Source organism: Betta splendens, chromosome 14, assembly GCF_900634795.4.
Source record: "Betta splendens chromosome 14, fBetSpl5.4, whole genome shotgun sequence".
In the NCBI taxonomy this organism is placed as follows: Eukaryota; Metazoa; Chordata; class Actinopteri; order Anabantiformes; family Osphronemidae; genus Betta; species Betta splendens.
The window spans coordinates 5,969,007-5,986,623 of NC_040894.2; the positions used below are offsets into that span (position 1 = coordinate 5,969,007).

A 17,617-nucleotide genomic window follows, 5' to 3' on the forward strand; every position below is an offset into this window, starting at 1 on the left:
AGCAAAGTAAATAAGAGCTGCTGCACATGAAGAGGACAAGAGGTTAATTTATGGCTCTTTCTAGCTGCAGATAATGTGAACTACTATGCGAGCACATCTGCGAGGGGACTTGAAAAACCATATCTGGCCATAAAAACAGTGATGGCAATTGTCATGAAGGCACACAACTATAAAGGGATTCAAACGCAATGTGATTGGGTAGTCGTGATTTTACTGTCAGAGCTGGAAACATTAAGACACAAGGTCTGCGATGCACTGTACAATGAGCATAAAGAAAAAGACAGCAGAACATTTCTGTTGTGGCTTGGTTAAGAGCTTATGGGCAAGTGTCCAAGTGCTTCCAATAGTACAGAAGTGAATACTGTGTGGCAATCTCATCACATTAATGAGAGTATTAGTACCAATAAAACAATCACAATTAAAGCACAATCATCAATTACATTCTGTACCAAGCAAAAAATCTATGCAAAAGATAAAAGCAACGTGTGCAGTATGAGATAGACAGAAGAAGGTACGTCCTCGAGGCGCAGCGACAGATCCTAAATCAGTTACAGTATGTTGGCATGTTTTAATTATTACCACCCAACAGCCTTCGATATAAAAGGGAATAAAAACAGAAACTTAATAACCTTTGTGAGATGTCTGTCCCAGCAGAGCCAACTCCAGCAGGCTGATTGTGTGCATGAAACCCAGAACTGGCAGGTGCCTGCTTCTTTACAGATGTGGGAAATGTTCTGATGCCGGTCATATCACACCGGACCAGTTTGTTGATGGGCTGGTGATGGGCTGGGAAGGAATAACCCTGGAGGCTTGCTGCTGTGGGTGATGGGGTTCAAAACCTCAGAACAACTGTCAGACATGAAGTGCAGTGGGCCTCATGTGGATGAGTGTCTAGGTATTTTCTGATTTTCCTCAGTTCCTTTCTGAGCTATGTGGCACCGCAGATCTGACTGGGAGCCGATCAGCTGCTACTAATGATACCGTTTTCAACTTACATATCTTTTCCAACAGAATTTCAATATGCGGTTTAAGCAGTATACTTAAAATATGCACAGGGCAATACTCAGGGTTTATTGCACCTCCATTGTAATTAGAAAGAGCAGATGAGGCCAGTAGAACCCCGCAAGGACAACATAACTCTTCCACCCACCATGGATGAGTCACAAAACCCTTTTTCAATATCTTGAGTGATCCAGTGTAAAATTCAAATATGTTTGTGTATTTTTCCTCTTGGGCTAAAATAGCACCGAGACTAATCCCCAACAACATACTTCAAAGGTTATTAATCTGTCTATTGGTTTGTTGGCATCATGCAGAAAAGAATGAGTCTCAAACATATTAGGGAAAACAAAAAAATGCTTTGCTTTCCACAGAGCATTTAAGTGAAGCAGAACAATATTGATTTGGAACACTTTTTGTAATAACATAATGACAAACACCGTAGCCTCCAAGGCCTCCAGCAGCAGGATAAACTCACTGATGCTAGCATCGAGCTAATTGGCTAAATTACAGCACAACTCGTGAACCCATCCGTGTTCATCAGAACTGATGGAAGTCTGGGGTCACGCATGGGCGGACGCTTGCCACCAGTAACAGCTGCAGCGGTGCCCACTGTGCAGGTGAACTGTGGGACTTTGTCCAAACTGTCTAGACGTCCAATCCTTCCGCAGCAGCATGGGATCGCCGATAGTGGAAATCTATTCTGCAAAATGCTCAGAACTGCTAATGAAGAAATGAGGCATGAAGGAGCCATGACGGACGCTGGTCAGAGGGAGCAGGACAGCTGGAAAGAGCAGTACAGAGAGTGGGCTGGTTGGAAGTATGGAAGCAAGTGCATAGAGAGGCAAGAAATGAAGCAAAATGAATGAAAAGCAAACATTAAAATAAAAACAGCTGTTCACTGTGCCAATGTGCTATATCAGCAAAAAGAGTCAATTTTAATCTATGTCCTTAAGACGGAATTACTAGTTTGTTTTTCTGCTTCTTGCGATCCCACATTGACAAATGGAGCCAAAGGCTACAGTCTTTCAACTACACACATGCCGATTCACAGTATTTTCACCTTTAGTCACCCTTTGGCACAAATCTGCCACATTGCCTTATTGTCTGCGATTAAACCGAGCAGAAGACACGACTGGCTCCAACCCGCTGAGCCCCACCACCCACACACAAACAACACCCCCCCCCCTCCCGCATGCCCGCTGCTGCCTACCCAGCCCCTCTCCGGGGAGTCCGGTGACTTCACCCAGTCTGCTCGGGGACCTGGGGGATCACGTCGCGTATCGCCCTGGCGCCACCGCTCCTGCCCCCCATCCACAGTCATGAGGTGCCACACCCTCGCTCTGCACGGCTCCACTTTACGTACGACCCCGGCTTGTCTCCATGATTACTAATTAATCTGAATAATGTTTCAGACACAGTCCAGACACTGTGACATCTGCAGGGTCTCAGAAGCCCAGAAGGTCTTCTAGAAGAAGGCGTCAGCCCCACCCACTGCATTAACACCCCCAATCTAACCCCAACCCTCTAACTGGGTTTTGTTTACGGGTCCTGTAAACACTGGCGATCAGTTCAGTTGCCTCCAAAAACCTAATGGTGTCTTTTTATCCGCTGCCTGATTCCCCTTCACTAATCACACTATCAAACCCTCTTTTTATTGAGGACATGAGCATCTACCAATGCATCTGTAACCAAATATAAAGACTCTTCATTTCACTTTAGCTTCTTTCCATTGTTCAGGAATCCCTGTATGCTAAAAAAGGTGCATGCTGGTGTGTGGGGCTAACTGTTGGTTCATTGGCTGAGCAGTTGTTCAGAAAGAAGATTATGTCCTCACTGTGCACTTTACCAGCACCGGTGAACCTGCTGCTAACATACTGGAACATATACAGAACTTCTCAAACAACAAATAGTACACAGTCATAATGGGAGCTGGCCAGGCGACTATGGACAGTTGTAAGAAAGAGTGTTGCTCACCACATTTCCCCAACTGTTCCGTGGTCTCAAACCCCAAAGCAATCACTTTTTGACATCAAAAGGGCTCAACTGGAACAAACACAACCTCCGTGTCACAGACACTGCCGGTGAGGAGTACTGGATCCGTGCAGGTAGTTAATCTAATGCCCAACTCTTGATGGAACCGGTGACAAGCGGCACATGGCTTATCTCAAGAGTGAAGTGAAATCCAGCCTTAAATCCCCCAAGAGCTGGAGTCCTGAGTCCAGCTAGTGATGAAGGGTGTTAGGGGACACTTTTGACGTGTTCCTCATAGTCATCTGCTTGTTTGACCATTTTTTTTTTAAATTCTGAAGGAACTACTGTAGCATACAGCATATTTCAAACTATGACAGTAATGAGGAGCGATGTCTGTTAAATCATCTGGGCCACAACTGAAAAACCTTGAGTGTTTTCTGGGGCCGATGAAATCCTCAGAGCTGTGTTAGTAAAGCTTCTGTCCATAGTGATTAGTATGCTATAAACTTAGCATTTCGAAGCTAAGAGACATTTAGTATCAACGTTTCTATCACTTCTATTTGGTGATAAACATTAGGTCTACTGCAGTTTCTGGGTCTCATTACATTAATATCTTTCAAAAAGACACGGCTGCCTCATAAAACGATAACGACGTTCTTGTGGAAATTTGTTTTTCCCCCCACACGCTTCCATTATGAAAACGTCTGCTTGAGAAACTTTTCAGTGGCCTGGATTGAAGGAGGAACAATGAAAACAAATCTCTCCCACCCTGAAATGTCAGTCTCGGCAGCTCTGATTAGACAATGCGGAGACACAGAGACAGCAGCACGTAGTATTCAGAAAGAAAGTCAATTAGAAGAGATGAGACACTTCTGCAAACTCACAGCTTGAGCAGCATAAATTTCACGCGAGTCACTGGCATCCTAATTTAGACTTTGGTGAGATTGTCTACAGTGGGAGGACGGTACACTAATGTCAGGTAGCTGGCTTTTAGCTGAGCTTACAGCAACTATGGTGCGAGTTAGAGCGTCTGAGCACTGCATCAAGTCCAACACGCCAAGCTCCAAACGCAGACAAAGGACTGCTTCCACCCATAGCGAGCGAGAGGACAGTGATTAATGAGGCCACACCAGTGGAGAGTAGCTCTGTTATACTCCACCTCCACTCATCTCTGCTCCAGCAGTACGACTGACAACAAGTAACTAATGGCCGCCAACTTGTCCTCTGCTATACATTTCCTGAAACCATCACACTTCTCATCACTGCTGACGGCGTACAGGAACGTGGCAGGTGACAACGATCATTAGGCCACTGGCATTAAATTGAGCAAAGCAGGTTGGGTTTCCTTCTGGAACCCAAACCTGAAACGACTCCATTTCATACAGTATAACATCGGTCTATGGAGAGAATGCGCTGCGAAGTAGTGAACTCACATGAGACCGTGCTTAAGTACCGTGTGAAAACAGAATTAACCCGTTTGAATTGCTGTCGTCTTATGCTTATCTTGAATTGCACATATTTAACAACACTGGCTTCACCATGTGTTGCTCTGATGCCACTTCCTGTTCTAACCAAGATAGCTGTGTGATCGGTTTTCACTAATGCTAAAACATGAAAATGAGACAGTAACTACAAAAAAAATGACTGCCTAGACATCCATTCAGGTCGTTTTTAAACACCTCCTCCTCTTTAAAGGACCCGCTGAAGTTTTTCCCTCCATCTTGTTGGTCAGTGTGTCCTTCCAGCCACTGATCGAACACCAATCTCCCTGTTCAAACATAGCTGCATCAATGGGGTTTAATCACACCACACCCCCCTGGATACAAAGATGTGCACAGCTGCTACTCTGTTGCCCAGAAACGGCGTGTGATTTCACGAATACCCCCATTCCACAAACAGGATAGTGTTACAGGAAGCACAATGCAAGCCTGCAAACTTGATTTGCCCATTTCAGTGTGAACACTATACTGCTCCAGTGCATCCACTTTCTGAACCCCTTCCCTCTAATGAGAGTTCAGATGTCATTCAAATTGTGTGGACAGGATGCAAAGAATTCCATAATTGCACCTTTCCCATAGGATGACCTAGCTCTTATTGAGTTTTCAGTATCATTTTCTCCCTCACTGAAGACTGACCTGTACCTGTTCAATCAATCCATACTGAGTTATGAGCTCTGTAATTTAAAATCGCATTATTGGATGCTGCTCATTTAGTGTGAAAACACAATGTAGCATCCGGCTCACGGAAACCAAAAAGCACTCCAGCAAATGCATCTGCAGGTTATTTATCAAAATGGCTTTCTGATTTCATTCGGAAGAAAGAAATCCAGTTCATTTGGTATTAGATGCCAACGTTACCTCCTACAAACCTGGAAAAAACAGGGAAATAAATAATGAAGAGCATTTTTAAAAAAAGTAAGCAATTTGAGTCAGTTAAAAACCATTGAAAAGTAGGTTTAAAATACATCTTCCTCTCTGTAATGTCACTGACTTTCTGTCAATACAACCTTCCTAAAACCGATTCACATTTCTTTCCCAGCTCTGCACACCAACAATTCTCCCTTTATGCAATTTAACCTTGTTTTGCACAAATCAAGAAGACTCGGTAATGGCAAACAGCACTATGAGGGCTTTTATGAATCATTACCCCCTTCTTTGTGTTTACAGAGCTAGACGCTGCCAGGACGAGTCCTTCAAAACAAGTACAACTGTTGTAAATAAATGCAGGAGGGCGGCTGGGACGTTCCCTTATTAACCTGACAGGTATTTTATATTCTGTACAGTTTGAGGCTTTCTGCAAGAGGGAGTTGGCATTTAAGGCCCTCCAGAGGCAGTAAAGCCATTGGGCTAGTAAGCAGAGCCATATCCGTGAATGAACTAATTAAGCTCCTCAATGTCCTCAGCAAAATGGTGCCCTGAGATTGTTCTCTGCAATAGCAGTAATGAGAAAGACAGAGAGAAGGGTAAAAACATGGGAGGAAGAAAAACAGGTGGGGGAAGGGGCCGACCTCATCCTTATATGCATAAGGAGCGTGTAGTGCTCAGAAAAGGAAAATCTGGGAGGAGACAGTGAGGCCACGAGTTGAAGCACCGTCTGTTCTTGTCACAGGCAAGTGGACATGCTGCATTTTCGAATGCAAGGTCCTATTTTCATGTCTTTTGTTTTTCTAGCCTTGGTTGCGGCAAGGCTCATTAAAGTCCATAAACCATGAGAGATGTGCTCCCTAATGAGCACATGCTTCTGTAAAAGGGCTCTGTCCTTGGGAAGCTGGCCATGTCAGCTAATACTGTATCCAAACCCAGACTCATGCATCTGAGAGCTAACAACCAAGCCATTCTCACCAGGCTCGTTTGTCTCCCCAATCTCCTCATTTTTATTGTTCTCTCTCGTTGCGTTTGCCACTTCCCATTAAAATTAGCGAGCACTTTACCTACTGACAGAGTCATTTCATTTATACTATGCTCTGTGCAAAATCTGACACAGTGATTAATGAAGACTTCCCTCTCTACCCTGCTCCTCGGGGGTTGCGAACAAGGAAGGGGGAGTCGACAAATTCCCAGGAGGTTTCCATGGACCGGGATGGCAAACTAAGCGATCTGCTTGGCCAGCTCCAGAGAGCAGTGGAGCTGAATGAAACAGCACAGTCAAAAACAACAATGGGCTTTCACTGTGACCATAACAAAGTGTGCTTTCTTTGAGATGGAGGGAAAAACATTTCTGTGAAACAAACATGGGAAGATGGGAACATGAGGTGGCAATTTGAGTCCGTCTCTTCGAGCAGACACTGGGTCAGACACTGGCAAGTGATGTACTCATGGCTCACTGGTCACAGTGATACTGAATAATGATAGCAATGAACATGAGATACACTCTTACAGCTGAGAAACCAAATAATATCATTCTCTGCAAATGAGCGTACAGAAACAATGATGTTCGTTCAAATTCATATTATTAAAGCAATCTCTACTTGACTCTATCCAGTTGAACTGATTCTGAGGCAGCAATTAGAGGAAATGCTGCAACACAATAGATGCATCAAAGGACATTAGTAAACCTCTGGTGCAAAGATCTGATTGGAAAAAGGGTTCATGCTATGGACATAGCTGATGTTAGAAGAAAATCTAAAAGTATTTATTAGAGGAGCCTTTAATATATAATTACTGCATGTACTGTACTCACGCACATACAACAGTCTTTGTTTTTCCATTAACACTACATTATACTACATGTAAAGCATGTGAATGTAGTGAAAAGGTAGAGCAGTGATGCAGAGAATGAACTTTAAAAAGCAGATGCACAGTACAGGATGTTAAACTACTCCACGGCGATTATGTCATCCATTTGTATCGAAATCACCTTGATTTCAGCAATTTAAAGGTCGGGTCTAAACTACCCAGGAGCATATATTCTCGATAAAGTGTTACAGCACAGATTCAGTGCAGTGTCACGGAGGTAAGAGCTCTGCTGAGAGATGCCAGACTCACAGTCTGAGGCCACAGCAGGGTACAGCATAAAAAGAGGCCGGGTCCTCCACCCTCGTGCTGAATCATCTGGGCCTGGGCCACCTGGCCGCCTGCGCTACAAGCTAGCAGCACATTTCACCCACCATCAGGTGCCTTAATGTGTAAAAGCTATTCAACATGACGGGTGAGATCATCACTATTACTTGTTTTTGTGCGTGCCGTCGTTTTGTTATCAAAATAAAATGCAAATATGTGATGTACATTCTATTATTCTATTTGCAAAGTGAGGTCATACGCATCGATACTCCGGCCCTGTTGTAGACAGGAGAAAGTGAACGCTGCTGACATTAAATTAAAAAATGAAGCGTAGCTGCAGTTATTGATCGGTTAAAGCGTTTTCAAGAAATGCATATTTGCCAGAATGCAATGATAGCATGACGCAATGAGGGAAGGCTGAAAGTCTGCAGTGTTTCTAATTCACTCTTTCATGTGCCAGGGATTTACATTTAAATGTTGAGCCTTTACAGTAAGTCGTGCAGCGCGAACACCGCGAGCTGCCAAATAACGTGTCAGAAACTACAAAACATCTGCGCCGGCACAAGGGCGCCAGGAAAAACCACGAGTGTTTCTCCTTTATCAGCCGTCCACATTCACATATCAGCAACAAAACTAATTCTGTCCCGCAACCAGGGCTGAAAGTCTTTCGGTATCCATTTTCATGTGCGGGCATAATTTCTGAACTGTCAATAGAGCAAAATAATTACAGAACTTTGCAGCTGCGGCGGCTTATTAAAGCAGCACAGCGGCGCATTATGTAGGAAAGCTCGCAGATAACGCGAGACAGCTGTCAGTTAGGACAGCAACTTTCTCAGAGACATAATCAGGCCACAAAACTTTTACATCAGTGTCAGACGCTGCTATATTTTATACTGTACCAGAATATAAAGCTCTAGACTGTGGGTATTTATAAAGCACCCCGCTTTTTGACGCCGTCTGAAATGTTCTGGTCAGAAAAATAGCAAAATAATAATGTTGCAGTCACTAAATATGGAGATCTAAACCAACCGTTGCTGCTTCATTACATAAAGCAACGACCCCCAGTAACAAAAACAGCAAAAGCCTGGATCTGGGGCTTGAAGCATCCTTCAGACCCACGCCCCCTCCTCCACTCCTCATTGTGTCCCTCCCCCTCCTCCCACCTTTGTCTGCCCGTCCAGCCCCCAGTGAGCCCCTCCCAGAGCACCTCCTCAACAATGCTGTTAGTGTGAAAGCCTAATAAATTGCAGACCTCTCCTGGTCTCATCAATTGCAGAAGCCTGACCATAAACGCATGGCAGAAAAGAACCTCTTTGAGGTGTCTGACGGGTCAAATGAAGGTCCAGTGTCTAAGGGGTGAATGTCGTTAGATTGTTAAGGTACACTGGAAATGGCCTCTGTGCAAAAACACAAAAGCAATTCAAGCAAATGTTTCAAATTAACATTTAACAGAATGTTTTTTTTAAGTTACTGTAATCATAGTTTAGTATTAGGACTGACGTCCATTGCTACAGGTGTTAAACATATTCAAGATCACTTCGTGTCATGGCAACAACATCATCAACAACCTCAGCACCTTTGTGATGCTGTGACCACCTGCTACCGACAACACAAACACTATTTATTTTGATCATCTGTGTTGACGTGTGATTTCCATATGGACAGCAGCAGCAGCAGGGGTCTGATTATACTGTATGCTGCTCCCATATTAGATTTTGGGCAGGATTGTACTGGTTAATTAAAACGATCTTTGAAGCATACGACTCGAACGCTCCACAGAGTCTGTGCCGCAGCTCAGCCACTGCATGTGTGTCTGCAGTTCATCCCGCTTCCATAGCAATATACTGGTGCACACACACGCACACACGAGTTAGTAGAAGCAGTTCTCACATGCACACATCCTCCGCTGTTATTGCAGCGATTACGCTGTTGACTTGTTTAAACACTTTACTGCAACAAGAAATCATACATGTATCCACTACGTTTAGAGATTTGGCAATTTTTCCATTTCAGAAATGAGCAGCTCGTGCCCTTGAGACTGGTACCTGAGAACACAAACCAATTCTTTTTCCAACAAATGAATAATGTAATGAGGCTTCTGTATTTGTTTTCATTTTTTACCTGAATTCACCAGTTGTTCTTTATATCCTGCCATTTCCCCACGCAGCCATTTGAATGCACACCCAGGCTGCGCCAACAGACCTCCACAAGTCATGAATAAGAATTATGAACTCAGCTTCCTCATTACTTATAGTGACCACATATTTAAGATTAGATGAAACTCTCAGAATATAAAACATCCCAGATCTTGCGGCTTGTGGAAACCCGCTTGTGCCACCGGAGCTCATGAACAGTGCACAGTCCAATAAGTCATTCCAGACATTTGCTTGCATGGTCTAAAAACCCACAGAGTGCGCTTGCACCCAGAATGTGTTCACTGACAACTGTGACAATTCGGAAGGTAAACAAGTCGACAGAATAGTGCGCATGCAGCACATCTCGCCTTGTTCCCATCTCCCACATGAGACCTTTCTTTTTTTATTCCTCACACAAAGGCTAAGACAGCTTGACACCTGAGGATACCAGCCAATCAGGGCTTCTGGGATGAGCCCGCTGCCATTGCTAAGCATTACATCATGATGGTGAGTCATTCTCTACAATTAAGAGAACAGTAAATCAAGTGCCCAAATACATTAGTGCTTATACATTTGCTCAGCTGAGGGAATTTGAAATACTGTAGATTCTAAACTAAAACTTTATACGATGTGTTTAGCTGCACATCTGGACATGAAGCATTTTCTCAATAGACGACAATACCAATAATATGATGGGACAGGAAAAGCCTCATCACAAAAAAGTTAGCAAGCGAGGCAAAACAATGCGAGAAAACATAAAAAAACGAGACAATCACAGTAAATTGTGTAGAAAAACATTACTGCATTCATTGTAAATGAGAAACAATTACCCCTGTTGACACCAGGTGCACAACAACAAATGAGCTTCCTCTCCAGGTGGTTTGAAAAGCAGAATGGCAGGGATGGGACTGAAATCCTTGAAGATAAACAGAGCAGGTGTGATATGAGCTCGGCTGCTGAAATCCTGAAACAAGCTGCCGCGTCTTGCGCTTTACTTTGGCAGGTCCCTAAACTGCAGGAAGGAGCTACAGCACTCGCTCTCACCATCGCAGTAGAATCACAGCGTGAACCCCACGAAGACTTAGGGTGACAATTCTATTACCCAGCAACCCCATGGAACTTTACTAAACTAAAAGCAAGTACAACTACCCTTGGGTACCACTATCACCTTAGTTTGTACCAATATAGGACATCACTGGCTTCCCACATCACACAGTACTGTATGTATGCATGTCTGGCACACACCAGCTGCTTTCCCTTTGTCATCTTACCACCTGAAGCCACTGCGGCAATCTAGACATATGTCGTACCCTGCTGCAGTACTTGAAGGTACAACTAATTGTAATTCATAAAAGACTGTTAATAATCCATCAAACTTACAAATCGCTGCGTTGATGTGAACGTTGCTGCCACTGAAGCGCAGTTCATCGTGTACCTAATTTCCTGGGTGGGTGGAAACAAGATCGGTGTCTGTGACTTTCAGAGACGAGAACGCCAGTCCACCAGCGCCCAGGGAAGTAAGTTGAATCATGATGTACTATAAATAAGACTGGACCCCATGCTGATAACAAAAACTGAACATCAATACAAACTATATCCATTCCAAGAAGAATTAAAACTTCCCTGAGCCGTTCAAGGAGGACAGGGACACTGGGATTGTGTTACAGGACATGGTGGCGAAGCCCATCATCACCTTGAATACCCTCACCAGACTTGGCAGCCTCGCTCAAAGTTGAGAAAAAAAAAACAATGCGGGGAGCTGTACGCCGAGGCGTTAATGCTGAAGCTGCTTAACGGCACATCTCTCCATGATCACCCTCCACATTGTCCATGAGAAGTGTGGCCATTAGCCTTAAGGCACCGCCAGCTTCAAAGGCTATTTTCCAATCAGAGCCACCCCAGAAAGTTTAAACTTTCCTTAATGTGATGGGAACGCCACATTCAGCGTGATGTATAGGAATTCATTAGAGGCTGACACCGATTCATCCCGCTGACGCTCGAGTCATCTTTGAAGGGACCTGGAGCGGTACTTTGCAGATATTCAGTTTGCTGCGACCATTGACCACAGGCTGAGACGAGCTTTTAGCAACAATGTGAACGAGCAGACCATCACACGATGATGGAAGCCATTAACATATGTTTTCAAACTAAGAACGTATCATGACAGATTATTAAACTCTATTTAAATCTTTTCATACTATAACCTTGACATATCCCCTCTCGAAGTGTATGAAAGGCAAAGCGTGGAAGCTTCCCTCATTAAACCTCAAAGAACATACTGCAGCACAGTTAGTATGAGATGATGCAAATGATAAATGGGGAGTAGTACTGAAATAAACATGGAGGCAACGTCAAGCGAAGATACTGAAAATATTTGCTTTCGCATGCAAATGGTCGTTTCTTCCGATATGCAGTCCATCTCTGAATTCATCCAGCTGCATGGGTTCTCACATCATTACAGACTAGTGAGCCAATCAGACGCACATTCCGTGGTTCTGCATCCGCCACGCGTTACACATGCTCTGTCAGGTTGGGGCAGATCCTGCTGCTCCCGTTTGGAAGAGGATCATTTTGGTCCCTGCAGACGATAAAACTTTGTTCCAGACTTCTTGTGGCTCGTCTCTGTACTTGTGCAAATTCCAACCCTCGTGCTGATGAGGGGTTTGCATCTTGTGGTGCGGCCTCTGCGTTTCAGCTCGTAAAGCCTCCTTCAAATGGTGGACTGCGATACCTTAACCAATGCTCTGTGGAGGTTGTGATGTCAATGACTACACTTTTCAGATTTTCTTCTCTTTTCAGCTGCCTTTTTTTTCTTGGTTGATTTTGTCCATGTTGCTCAGAAACACCATTTCTCTCTCTCTCCCTCACTCTCTCTCTCTCTCTCAGTTTACTTAGTGACTCATGCTTCTTAAATGCAATGCCCATCGCAACCTTTGACACATTTCTAAGACTGATCCATCCTTTATCCTCTCCAAATTAAATCTTCTAATGTTCAAAATGTTTTCAATAATATTACAGTCAATATGAAGGAAAAATGGTTTGAGGCAGGCCCAGCGCCTTTTTACCCCATTTTGTTAGATTTGATGTTGTATAGGATGCTTTCAGTGTTCACACAATGCAAATCACTCATGGGTTCTTTTCATGAACTGATTAATATGCAAAGACAGCCCATGCTCATCTAGCAGACAGAGATGAACTGTAAAAGGCCAGCCAAGATGTTTTGAACTTATCTGTTGTGAATCAGTGAGAAGCACTGTGAGATTGCATGAGGCCACTGTTTTACAGTAAGCTCTGTTTCATTCTTGTGATACATTTGATCTTTAAATAAGGTTTTAGACCTGCAAACTGGTAAAAATGACAAAGAATATATAGAATATATATACACATAAAATATATATACACACACACAGTATAATATAACTACAGTACCGTACTTTGGGAGTGATGCCACATTTGGAAATGTGTAGATGTCTTCATACTGTATCATCACTGGTTGCATCAGTTTAATCCTCCATAAATGTTTGATTCTTCTGTTTGTATGTGTTTAACGGAGGTAGATTATATATTTGTATATTTAGAGGATCTTGTGTAATCACTTAGTGATATATTGTATTTATTACCAATTTAGATTAGTTGTGTATTCTAAAGTGTTATCTTTTTCAAAATGCACTTCTCTGAATAGTTTTATTAATGAATGAATCGCAATTCACTAGTGTTTGTCTGTGGTGGAATAAGTCTGGGGCATGTTTTGTTGAGTATGTACATATAGAGAAATTCAATTCAACTATGAATGATCTTATGTAAAATCCTGCAGCAGAAGCAGTGGCACACAACGCACATCTGGCAAATCAGCCACACTTGCAATTATCACTCAATGACAAGTAATTTTCTAGTGCTGTCTTCAGCCTTGTATAGCTGAAGCATTATGCAGTGCATAGCTGAATAGGAACCGAATCTAAAGGGGACACAGCTGTAATCTCAGCAGATCCTATACCGATAGGAAATCGATCAACAAGCTGTTAGACACCGTTATAAATGTGTCCATGTCACTTTGAAGAAAGCGCAGAACTCCAGAAACGAGTTTTATTCGGCGCACAGACTACAAATGCCTTATAATTTTCCCTTGTTTGGCTGCTTTTTCCAGTTCCCCCAAGACAAAAATAGCCAGTATTATTTTCATAGTGGCTTTGAACTCACCACAGCAGTTAAAGTCCCATATGCTAGTCATTTAGAAATTGTGTATTTTTTTTCTCCGCCAAAATGTTGAGTTGAACGTTCTCGTCTATTTGTGGAGCTCCATTCGAGCCTGCTACATGAAAACATTGTCTTAGACCGAAAGGATCCCACAATGCCCTGCAGAGTTTGCATTTCTAGTGCTCATTCCCCGTGCGAAGACTCAGAAGCATATGGTCAAGATCAAGATTGGAGTCCTGCGTTTCATGCTGTACTGTGAAATGTGTTGGCAGGTGCACAGCAGAAAGCGGCCATTCAGACGGTAAACAGCGTTTTCAAAAAGCCAGGGTGGGGTCTTGCTCTTTTAGGTACTGATGAAAAGGAGAAGTCAGATTGAGGAAGACTTGTATGACTAAGATGGGCATGGTTCTGAAAGCCAGTCCTGACAGTTTGATAAATATGTCAGAGTGATAATTCTGTCTTCGGTCTCCATAACCTCATAGCACACAATTTAGGTAACATTAAAAAGTAATCTCCCCGCGGGTCTACTGTACCAGCATCACTCCATCAGCCACGGCAGACGGGTTCTGGTGGACGATAATAGATCACAGATCAGCAAGCTTCACCTTCTTTCTTTTCTTTTTTTGGCAGGATCGCCTGCATTTGGTCTGCAGCTAACAGTACAGAAACAAAAACAACCTCTCACTGGCCAGGCCACAAACTATAAGGGAAGCCTTTCAGGTTGAAGATTGATGGCTGTGGATATGCCAGATCACTCCAATCCCAGAAGGTCAACATTGGTGAAACACACTCGACCCAATCCATCTGGGTGCAGACAGACTACGCCGAGAAAGGCCATTGTCTGCGTCCGCCTATATCATTTTCTGCTTAATCTTGTCATCATTCCCCCGTTTCTTCAAAGCTGGTGGAGCTCCACACCCCAATGTTTGTTACTAGCCTCAAAATTTAATTATCACCGAACTGGAGCAGGAACTAGAAATCAATAAATGTAATTAAATTGCTCAGCCTTCAAACTGTGTGATACTGTCATTACCCTTTTAATATACCCTGGGCCTATCAAATAATGTGATCAATTTCTTTGAATTTCTTTCTCTATTGCAACAGAGCAGAGCTCAGGCACACTTGTCTAATTATCTCCCTCTTGGTTCCTTTCACTTATGAGGCGCAGTGAATTGTGGAGGCGTCAGAATATTTTGGCAGAATCGTGAATCATATAGGGGGGAAGAAAGAAACCTACAGAGCGTTTCTGGTACACTACTGCTTTTTAGATTACTGGAAGTGACAGACTGGCTGTGTTTGAGTGTAATAAAGTGGCAAAATGCAGTTTGAGTCTGAGACACAGCAACATCATTTGTAAAGCTAAAACACCTGTGCTCTAAAAGTGTCTAATATACTGTATGAAAACATGAACTAGTCCCAGGTCTGTAAGATAACAGAATAAAGCCATAAAATACAAAATATGCTGGTCAGTATGTCAACAAGCCAACAATATATTTTATAGTTTGTCCACCAGGGAGCACAGCTTGTAAAGTGTCAAGGTTGGTAACATCTACTTACGGTGGAAATCTGGGGATTTTCTTCATAAAAATGTAAACAGTGAATATGTGTTAGGCATTTATTTCAAACAACAAACACCAGTGGACATCGGACTTGTTTTAACCCTGGAAAACGTTGAGCGGGAGCGGAGTTGTTACAAGGATCGAGACATCATTGGCCGAATTACTAACAAATGAGAGGAAATGGCAACAAGTCGCTGCTTCCTGGCTCTAATCTGAAGTCAGAGACTACAGCTGTGTAGGATGAGGAGGGGGAACAATGAAATCAAAACCTGGGGTTAGAATCATTATCATTATGGCCTAATTGGAATGATTTCCACTAAGTAAACTGTTGAATCAGGCTCTTCGCCCCTCACAGACCCTCGGGGGTCCTCCAAGTCCACTTGGAGCTCACAGTCGCAGTCTATGGAACGCAGGGGCACGTCCGGGGAGAGGAGGAGGCTGTGGGAGGCGCGAGGGACGGGGGCTCGGACGGAAAACGGGTTCCCTCCCACCCTATATAACCAGAAGGGCTCGCGCGCTGATTGCAGCGGCTATAGACAGACAAATACCAGCTGGCGCGAGTGGATCTGCATCACCAGTTCACCAGTACCCACCGCGCGCACCCGTCCATCCCCGCTGTCGCCCTCGCGCAAACAAACGACGGCGCAACGCGAATGAACTTGTGAATAATTCTAATAACTTTATTGAAAAATCCAGCGATAACAACTCAGGAGCATATACGTAACGGAACAGACAGAACACTGCTTTGTGTTGAATGGGGGGGGGGTAATAAATGCACCGACCCGAATATCGAACCAGAACCAGAACCAGATCAAAACCAGTTTGATATCTCACTCCACTCCGTTCACGACACGAACTCTCGGCTCACGGAGAAACTTTCCGCGGGTCCTCGCGTGCTGCGTTCCGCCGCGCACCGGCTCCCACCCGCCGCCGCCGTCCGGTGCCAGCGACACGGATGCCGCCGGCGGGACCGGAGGATGCTCGGCCTGCTGGGGAGCGCATCCCCGGGAACCGATCGCCGCCACAGCCCCGCGTGAATCACGAACACGGCGCCGTCTTACCTGCACAGGCGACGGACAGCAATCCCCAGATGAGGTCCCGTATTTGAAGCATTGTAATGTGTCACAGATATTCTCCTTGAAGAGCGGACGCACTTTGAGCGAGCGAGGGGGTCTCTGGCGGCGGAGGGGAGGGGGAGGCAGGCGGGTAGCTTTTCCAGGGACAACAACTGCTGCCGGACGGATTTTTTTGGTCCTTGTCGCTGCCCGTGTTCGCGGCACAATGAGTGACAGGCGGCAGCCGTAGCACGCACCCGCGCGCATGCACTCGATAGATACCAACGCGAATTACTCCGCCCGGTGTGGCTACACAGAGAGAGAGAGAGAGAGAGAGAGAGAGGGCGGGATGAGGTGAACGCGGTAACAAAGTAGTGCACGGAGCCGCCACAGGAGACGGCAGATGGTCAGCGGGGCTCTAATTCCGATTACTGACCCCAACAAACCGTAGCGCAGCATTTACCCTAAACTGATGACTAATTAGGGGGAATCGGATTAAAAACAAGAATACGAAACGATCTACACTTTTTTTGTAGAATCTTTTAGATTATGCATTATTTTGAATTCGTTTCTGACATCTCATGGCTGATTCAACAGCTCTGAGAAGGTTTTAAACAGTTATAAAGGCTAAACATGTAGGAATTAAAAATTAAATCAAATTCGTTTAAATCGGCATCCCCGAGTGTCCGCATGGACGTCCGACGTTAACGTTGGTCCATCAGCGTCACTGACTCGGCTTCAAACTTTATAACAGCTTCTTTAAGCCCCTAAATAAGATAAAGGTGGTCAGAGGCCATAATTAGCAGCACATTGGTTCAGTGCACTTGTAATGAGTTTTGGATACATGTAGACGCTGCCATTTGTGTGACTTACCTGTGCAAAGAGCAGGTGCACAATCAGGTGATCAGGGTCCTCATTAACCACAAACCAAGCTCTCATACAAACGTATGCACCTTTGTTTGTGCAAGCAATTAACGTATACAGTGTGCACCCCCCCCCCCTTCTTCAGTCGTATCTTCTGACAGGTTTCGCCGTGTCCCTGTTTCTTCATGGTGGTGAGGACCGTTGCATACGTTTGAGTGGCAGCATCGATGCCATTATTAACTCTGAGGCTGAGCCATATTGGCTTTGGCACTTCTCGCTTTCTGACCGGGCTATTGAGCACGTCGGGTGCGCGGCAGACAGACAGGAGCACAGCAGAC

At 44.3% G+C, this 17,617-nt stretch overlaps 1 protein-coding gene across 1 annotated transcript in view; it reads right to left on the minus strand.

Annotated features, from left to right (window-relative positions):
* ncam1a (neural cell adhesion molecule 1a) overlaps positions 1-16,715 on the minus strand; it is a 147,266-nt gene extending 130,551 nt beyond the window's left edge. The window contains exon 1 of the mRNA XM_029174551.3: positions 16,422-16,715. Coding sequence (XP_029030384.1) covers positions 16,422-16,473 — 52 coding nt within the window. The 5' untranslated portion in view covers positions 16,474-16,715. The remainder of the gene's footprint in view (positions 1-16,421) is intronic.
* Between the last annotated feature and the right edge of the window lie 902 nt (positions 16,716-17,617).